At 55.2% G+C, this 8,500-nt stretch overlaps 1 protein-coding gene across 1 annotated transcript; it reads left to right on the top strand.

The window, feature by feature from the left end:
• Window positions 1-1,394: 1,394 nt before the first annotated feature.
• LOC106858399 (uncharacterized) lies at window positions 1,395-5,305 on the top strand. Its single transcript, XM_088176577.1, has 7 exons — window positions 1,395-1,553; window positions 2,030-2,124; window positions 2,511-2,660; window positions 2,859-3,013; window positions 3,352-3,487; window positions 3,565-4,369; window positions 5,222-5,305. Exons 1-6 carry the CDS (start codon window positions 1,454-1,456, stop codon window positions 4,174-4,176), a joined length of 1,248 nt encoding a protein of 415 aa, XP_088032703.1. The 5' UTR covers window positions 1,395-1,453; the 3' UTR covers window positions 4,177-4,369; window positions 5,222-5,305.
• Window positions 5,306-8,500: the final 3,195 nt, after the last annotated feature.

Raw genomic sequence — 8,500 nt, 5'->3', positions numbered from 1 at the left:
ACTGGGTGCTGCCAGGTCCATCCTCGTTGTGTTCTGCAGGATCTCCTGGAAAAGGAGCCAAAGGACCGTCTGTCCTCACACATCCGTTATCTTGCCATGATTACCATCGACGAATTATGGTGAGCCCCCTGCCCCAGAGCTCTGAGGACATCTGCACAAAGCCTGGAGGGGCTGCTCTGAGCACCAGTGTCCAACTGTCCCTCCTCTGTCCTTGCAGCTTGGTGGAGAATGTGCTGGAGGGCAAAACCAAAAGCCTCCTCTCTGCATGTTTCTCCAGTGTGTTATTGCTTCCCTCAGAAAGGGAAATGCCCCACCAGAGTGCTGCCCTCTACACCAAGGTAAGTGCTGGCTGAGCTCCAGGAGCCTCCAGTCCCTCTGGGCTGCTCCCTGCTCACCCTGTGCTGCCCCATGACCAGAGCATTGAGCCATGCTGAGGTCTTGGTGTTGCTTTCCCACCCTGGTGGCTCTGTCCCCTTCCCATGGGCCTGGCTGCTCTGTCCCCAGCAGTCTGTGCATCCCCGTGTCTCTCCTGGGCAGTCCAGGTGTCCTCCTCAGGCACTGAGAGTTCAGATCAGTCTCCTGGGCAAGGGGGAAAGAGCAGCAGAAGGGCAGGCAGTGCTCTGTGTTGTGTTTGCAGACCCTGAAATCCATGGACACAATGCTGAGGACAGTGGTGCTCAGCTTTCCTGTCTCCAGGGTCAGCAAGGAGCTGCAGGACATCTTTGAGGTGTGGCACAAGCAGAGTGGGGTCCCAGGGCTGTTCCTGGAGGGAAGGAGTTGCCCAGTCCAGTGCTGAGCATGGTGTGGAGAGGGTGTTCACCTCCCCTGAGGAAGCAGGGGCTGGCACCAGGCTCCTCTGAAGCACAGTGGCTGCAGAGGGTGGCACCTGCCTGGCCAAAAAGTTGTCCTGGGACCTTTGCCCAGGCCTGTGAGGGACCCTAGGGACAGGGACCCCACTGCAGGATTTGTGTGAGGTCAGAGGAAGCCGTGAGGGATGGTACAAGTCTGGCCCAGGAGCAGAGCTGTGTTTGCTCTTGGTGCTCACCGGTGGCTTCTCTTGCCCCAGATGCTGCTGGACTTCACCAGATCCGAGAGAGAAGTTGTGCGGGACAGGGCTGTGGGGAGGATTGGTGTCCTGACCAATTTGCTGTCCAGCTATTCCACTCTGAAGGTAATGACCAGGCACCCTCCAGCCAGGCCATGTCCCCCACCCTGCCACTCTCCATTGGCAGGGCTGCTGCCCAGCTGGTTGCTCCAAGAGATGGGGCCATAGAGCTCTGCCAAGCCCAGATTCACTGGGAATCCAGCCCTGGGCACACTCATGAGTACAGGTGTTTGGCACCAACTTCCTCCTCTTAGCCTTTCTTCTCATGCCTCCCTCAACCAGGCCTCTGTCAACTTTGGGAGAGACAGTTCTGGACCTATCTGCCCTGAAGACATCTCAGTCCCAGGCATGGGAAGGCTGGTGGGACGTCTCATGCTTTTCCGATATTCCAATGAACAAGCGAGCTATACAGCTTTCCATGCTCTTTTTTCCCTCGCTGAATTCCTCTGTAAGTAAAAATGCAAGAGCAGCTGTGGCTTCAACCCTGTGCACACAGACTTCTCTTGACAGGTCTGCTTCCTGACCTCCTTTGCCCCTCCCCAGCTGCTTCCCACAGCATCCCAGCTGTCACTTTGCTGCAGAAGCTGAGTGCTCACCTCAAGTCCAGGATCTGTTTGTCACTGCTCTCCTTCCCCTCTTCCTTTCAGGACATTGAACCCTGCTGGTTTGTGACCCTCCCCCCCAGCTAAAGCTCCAATTGACTCCCGGGTCCCAAAGCTGAGTCCTCCCCATTAGATAAGAGCAGGTCCACCACCCTGGCTGGTGCTTCTTGCCTATATCAAGAAGCTCTTCCTGATGCCCTTCAGAAATTTTGACTGATTCTGTCCTGCTGTCTTGCAAGCAGATCTCAGGGTGCTTTGATGACCTTGCTGGCAAAGCAGCTCTGTCTCTTACTGACTCTTGTGTGTTTGCCCTGCTGTTTAGACAAGGAAAGGCCAAGGGATGGGTCAGACCAATTCACTTGGGAAGCTGTGACCACCTCCTCGCTGTGTTCCCTGAGTACTGGACACTGTACCCAGGTAATGATCCCCTCTTTGCTGGGATTCTTGTCCATGGCATCAACAGAGCACTTGTGTGAGCAAAGGGACCCAGAATCAGTGGGGCTAGTGAAGCTTCACTGCCCTGGCAAGAAGGTTCCTGCCATCCCTGAGCAGGGACAACACATGGGCTGCAACCCCAGCAGGAGCTCCAACCCTCCTGGCCCCCAGCAAACCCTTAGTTCTCAGTAGAGCCAGCCATGAGCCCCCCTCCCCGATGTGGAGGACCCTCTCCCACACAGGGATTGCAGGCACTGCTGCCAGCTTTCCTGTAGGGTCTGCTGCCAGCACTGCCAGGAGCCCCTGCCCAGCCAAGCAGCACCATCAGGGCACTCAGTGGCACATGTCTTCCTTCCTTCCTGCTGCAGGCCTTTGGAAAATACCTCTGCCCTAGAGAGAGGACAGATGTCATCCTCGAGGCCATCGAGGCAATGAGAGATGCCAGCATCCTTGACAAGCAGGTGCCCAGCAGCATGCTGGATGTGGCCATGGAAGACCCGGACTTCTGGCTGACAGATGTAAGTGCCCTGGGGCTGCATTGCCCTGATCTTCAGCCCTGTCAGGCCTTGTTCCTCCTTCCATCCCTTCCTCTCAAATCCAGCTGACTTGGGCACATGAAGCCGTCTGAAGGTGGCAGAGAGGAATGGGAAGGAAGGGCAGATGAAGACATGGCTGCACTCCAGTTGCAGTGCTATCCTCACCTGTATCCTCTCCAGGTGCCAAAGATAGTGAGCTGCATTCTAGAAAACCTGCCATACATCACCACAGAGTCAGGCTGTAATAAAGTGGAGTCACTGTTTCTCCTGATGACCGACGAGTATGGCTCAGAAGTGGTCATCAGCCTGTGTGAGATGGCTTTTCAAGGAGACAGGTACAGACCCTGACAATCTGAAGGGCTTGCTCCATGTGGGGAGAGGGACCCTGAGACTCTGCGGCTGCCAGATCCAAGGAATGCTGCAGGACACCCCATGGAGCCAGGCTCTCCATCCCACAAACTTTTCCAGCTCTCTGGCACATTGGCCGGACTCACAGCAGCCAAAGCCAGCCAAGCCAGCCCAGAGCCAGCTCGGTGCTCCCAGCCCTGCAGAGAACTCCCCCTCAGCCCTGTCCTGCCTCCTGCAGGGCCCCTGGGGACCCCCAGCCTGGGCTCTGCTCCTGGGGCTGGTCCTGGCCATGGCACCGTGGCTGAGGCAGCCCCCTGACTTCCAGTGATGTGCAGGAGCTGTGTGACACTCTGTCCTCCATGCCTGAGATTCTGGACAGGGTCCTAACAGAGTTTGCCATCTTGCTCCAGAACCAGTGGTGCAACCCTCCAACAGAAGACAGCCTCATCTCTCACAGAGCTGTGAGTTTCCAGAAAAGGCCCTGACCCTTTTCCATGAGCCCTCTGCCAGCACCTCATGGCTGTGGTTGTTCCTCCAGCCATCCTCGGGGCAGATTGACTTGGAGGAGTTGGGTGACAAGCCCAATGTCTGGAGGGATCAAAGACATCCCAATGTGGTGATGGCCTTCCTGACCCTGGAAGTCCTCGTTGAGCTGTCAGAGAGAGCTGAGATGGTGAGCAGGGTGGTATTGGGGCAAATCCAGGGCCTGGGGCTGAGTGCAAGGCTTGGCCTGGGCTGGGAATCAGGATGTGGAGTGACTGCTCCAAAAACCCTCCCTGCCATGCTGGGGCCTGGGGTGGCTGCCCTGGGAGGTCTCCAGACATCGCCTTTTCAGAAAATGGAAACTCTCTTCTTCATAAAGGCAAGAAAAATTGAAGCCTTCCTGCCAAGCATGCTGAAGATACTGGAAGTTGGCAGCGAAGATGAGAAGCTGAAGACCGTTGTGGTCTTCCAAAATGTCCTGGGTCAGCTGAAAAAGTCAAAGGCCAGCTCCATGGCTGTGGCACTGGTGGGGAAGATCCTGCCCCTCTCTGACTCGGTGAGGCTGACGTGGGAGCCTGAGCCCCACAGACGGGCAGCAGGCCCAGCCCTCCTGGAATGGATTCTGCCTTTGCAGCCCAACGCTGCCTGTGCCCGCTCTGGAATCTGACCTGTTTCCAAAGCTCACCTTCCCTCCTTCCCAGCAGGAGTGTGGGCAGCTGCGAGAGCTCTCCCTCCGTCTCCTCAGAGACCTGCTGAGGGCCGTGGTGAGCAGGGATGAGAAGAAGATGAGGAGGGAGATACAGAGTGCACTGATCCCGCTCCTCTTCCGAATGAACGACCAGCTCCCCAGCGTGGCCAAGGTGTGGATTTGAAGGCTGAGCACTGGTATGGGGGGGACTGACACCTCCCAGGAATTCTGGGCATTGGGGCATGGGCTGCTCACATTGGGCAGGGCTCCCCTCCCCTGGGAAGGGTCTCTGTGGAACCAGCACAAGCAGGGGTACACAAGGTGGCTCGGCCATTTTCAGCACCTGTCCTGCCTGTTCCAGCAGGGCTTGGCAGCAGCCCGTGGCCACTGAGGCAGCACCTGAGGTCTGAACACGTGTGCTTTAGAAGCCCGGAGGTTTCTCAGCTTCCCCACAAGTTTTGGGGGCCAGGGCTTCAAGCCTCAGTCAGTCACCCAGGGCTGTCCCCAAGAGACTCCAAGACATTCGGGCTAGGACAAGTCACAGCTTCCTAAGGGTGGGATCACTGCAGGAATAAAGCCAAGAGGTCTCTTTCCCCAGGCCCTGGTGCCACCTCTGAGCTAATGCTGTTCTGCAGGCTTCTGGGGAAGCCCTTTTTGCTGCTGCAGAGCTTCTCAAATGGAAGGAACTCAAGCACCTGCTGCAGAAAGAGAGGCTGTGGGAGCTTGGAGAATGCTTGGTAAGGACGAGCCACAGGGCCCAGGCTGGGTGAGGGCTGTTCCTGCCCTGTGTCTGTCCCCAAGAGAGCCCAGGAGAGCAGAGGCTGTTCGCAGGGCTGGGCAGAACCTGGAGGACCTTGTTCCTGTCCTTGAGACCAGAGCCCCAGGGGCTCCTCTCCCCCCTCTCCCCTTGCTGTATCCAGCTGGAGGGAGGGCTCAGCAATGAGGGGTGCTGGCAGGAGGGGCTGCTCCAGCCGGATGGGGGGCTCTGTGACAAGCCTGGAGACATCCCTGGTGATCTCTGCAGCTGATGAAGAAGAGGAGCAGGGCTGAAGAGTACATGGAACAGAGCCTGCCCTACCTGAGGGACCCTCAGTCCTCCGTGCGCCTGGCAGCTGTCAGGTTCCTCGGTGAGTCACAGCCCCGGGCCCCTGGGGCTGCACTGCACTGTCCCTGCACTGCACTGGCAGCAACCCAACCACCCCGTGCAGAGCCTCAGCCTCCCTCTGCCCCCTGCCACAAGCTGGGCTTGGCTGCCTTGCCCAGTCCCACTCCCCATGGCTGCTGGTGGCCCCTGGGCCAGCCCTGCACAAGGGGAGGGTGGCAGGGCTGGGGTCACCCTGCTGGGAGCACGCTGGGAGCAGGGACTGATGGAGCTCTGTGCCCAGGGAGCGCCACGAGGCACATGGGGGACCAGGATTTGGAGACTCAGGCTCATATCCTCAGTGGTGAGTGGTGTGTGGGGAATCTGGGGGGCTCTGCAGACATGTGGCTTCATCTTGGCTCTGCTTCTTTTGGTCACAGCCCTTAAGCCCTTGGAGACAGACAGGGATATCTCCATCAGTACCCTGGCAGCCCACACGGGCTCCATCCTGAGAGCTCCAAGGGTGCAGAGAAGATGGTGGGTCATTCTACAAATGCTGTGCTGCTGGTGCCGGTGAGCTCAGAGGAGCTGCAGCTTCCTGTGCATTAATAAAGGTGGAAAAACACATCCAAGCCCATGGTATCCTTCAGATGCGTAGTGCCCTGAGTGTGCTGAGCAGACCTTCTTGGCCTGTCCCACAGGCAGTGGGATTCTTCCTCCTCACACCCCTGCCATCCCAAAATGCCCCACTTGCCCCTGATTGCAGGCACAGGGTCCCAGGTTTTGGTCAGAGGGACAAAAATTGCATGCCTGGTACCCAAAAATGTTCCTGTCGACCTTGAATTGTATCTGCAGAGCCCCACAGTGTCCAATTCCATTCCATGTATTCCAAAATGCCCCACTGAGTCCTGGGGTGCAGCTGTGGGACCCCAAATGGTCTCTGGCAGCAGCACTAGGTATGGAATCATGAAGGAATGCTCAGCCCTGGGCTTGAAGCCAGAAATGAGTGAAGCACTCTGTTTTAAATGTGGCACCTCTTTGTTTTCCACCAAAACAAGCCTCATCCACACGCTCTGGGGAAAAGCCTCCAGCTCCTCAGCACACATCCCGAACCATGAGGAGGTGATGCCATCCCCAGGCACTGCGAAAAATAGCAGAGGGTTTGAAGAGTGAAAAGGAATGGGCAGCGGGGGCACCTGGAGGAGGAACCCTGTGCCCCTGCCCTGGTTTTGTTTAGGGGAGCAGAACGTGTGCAGGCTGCGGGGTTTGGGGTCTTTTCACCAGTGCTGCTGGTACCAAAATCCTCCAAAATCATCGGGCTAAAGACTCCCTCTAACACTGTCTTAGAGTGTTAGAGAATAAGGTATTGCTTTATTTTTGGCCAACAGAGGTGGCTGACAAATTCTGGACTCCACACTGATGCCAATACAGAACTTTTCCACTTACTTTTAGCAAGCAAAGAAATTAACGTTCATTGGTTTTAATTCACTTAATTAATTAGCATTCTGTCCTCTACCGGTTATTGATTTCTCACTCTTCATGCTACTTTGCAACGCATTTTTTATTCTTTTATCCTTTTTTTCTTGGATGGAGAGTCTCCAGCTTTCCAGGCCTTCATCTCCTCTGTTATTGTTGATTGTTTTCCCTTACTGTGCCTCAGCTGCCCTGTAAGTAGTAGAGTTATCATGCGTTGTCGCTTAGTATGAAATCTGACTTTAGCTCATACCCTTTCTAGTGATTTTTTATGGGATCTCAAATCCTTCGTTCATAGCAGCTGCTCGGGGGTGTCAGGGCACCCCTCTGCTCCCGGCTGGTCAGCTCAGGGGTCCCTGGCAGGTCCCCAGCCCCTGCTCTGTCCCCGGTGTCCCTCTCCTGCAGAGCAGGATGGCCATCAAGTGGCTGGTGCTGGGACTGGCACAGGAGCATCCCAGGCTGCTCCAGCAGAGCATGAAAATCCCAGTCCTGTTGTGTAGGGAGTGGCTGGAGTGGCGGCCAGCAAAGGGCTGCTTCTATCCCGATCGCTGGGCCAAACTCAAATCAGTAGCTGAGGGTTCATCTGGTTTTTCCTCTCCTGAGCTAACCCAGAAAAGAAAGCTGCTGCTCCAGGTGTAAAGTAAAGGGAGAACAATCCCTGCCCTGAGCATATTGCCTGCTCTGCAAATGTGGAGCTGAGCTGCCAAGGACTTCCATCTGCTCAAATTATTGATTCATATCTGCATACATATATATATATATATAAAATTAGAAAAAAACCCCCCCAGATATTTACTTGATATTATTCATTTCTTTCAGTGCCCTGTCCCATGTCTATCTGTTGGGATCTGTGCCTTGGTGCCCTGTTTGAGCAGTGGCCTGATCAGTGACTCTTGCCATTCCCCTCTGCCTGCAAAAGCGTTTTTCATTTTAATGGCACTTTAAAGTTGAGTCTTGTCCACTATGCTCTGCAATGAGAACAGAATGACTTGTGTAAAGCTCTTATGCTGAACAGGTTTATTCTCCTGAATATTCTCCCTAGGATAATTTAATATGTTTTGTTTGCTTTTTTTCATGCATTACTGTTTTTTCAGGCCAACCACAAGCAGAACAGGAAGGAAGTTTCAAGAAGATCTTAGGGCCTTTCCTAAGGCAATCATGCCTCCAACAGCAGCCCACAAACACATCTGTCAGTGGCTTTGGAGCAAATTCTGGGCTGCTACATGGAGCAAGCTGATGGCTGGCTGCCCTGGGGAAGGAATATGCTGAGGATGCTGTTGGCACATGGTAATAACATTACCTGCAAACCTTATTTCCAAATGCAAGCTGAGGATCTCCTCCAGGAGAAGGCTCTTGTTCTGCCACAGGTTTGAAGGGATGGAAGGTACAAAGATGCTGGGAAAGTTCCTGACTGGAGTTTGGATTGCATGGACACAGGGAAGCTGCAGCTCAGGCTCCTTGGGGCTGGAGTAACCCTCTGAACTGTGAAACATCTCAGTGAGTGCAACTGGGATGGGAAGAGAAAGGCTTGAGGGTGGGAAAGGCTGCAAATCAGCAGCTGGAGGAAGGAAATCCAGTTGTGGCACAATTTGGGGAACACAGCTTCTTTCTGTTCCCTCCTGGCTAGGGATGAGAGCCCAGGCTGAGGCTGTGCCTGCTCTGTGCTCAGTATTGGACACTGAACACTGACGTGGCACAGAAGCATTGCAGGGACAAGGGTGAGGCTGGGAGGGGGACAGGAGCTCAGGG

The sequence above is a fragment of the Sturnus vulgaris genome, chromosome 20, assembly GCF_052056855.1.
Source record: "Sturnus vulgaris isolate bStuVul1 chromosome 20, bStuVul1.hap1, whole genome shotgun sequence".
NCBI classification, from domain to species: Eukaryota; Metazoa; Chordata; class Aves; order Passeriformes; family Sturnidae; genus Sturnus; species Sturnus vulgaris.
This window is presented reverse-complemented; position numbering and strand designations above follow the sequence as displayed.

Coding starts and splice junctions, on each gene's coding strand:
- LOC106858399 (XM_088176577.1), top strand. CDS start 1,454: ATGGGAAGGCTGGTGGGACGTCTCATGCTTTTCCGATATTCCAATGAA. Junction 1,554..2,029: donor TTCCCTCGCTGAATTCCTCT/GTAAGTAAAAAT, acceptor CCTGCTGTTTAG/ACAAGGAAAGGCCAAGGGAT. Junction 3,014..3,351: donor ATGGCTTTTCAAGGAGACAG/GTACAGACCCTG, acceptor CCTGACTTCCAG/TGATGTGCAGGAGCTGTGTG.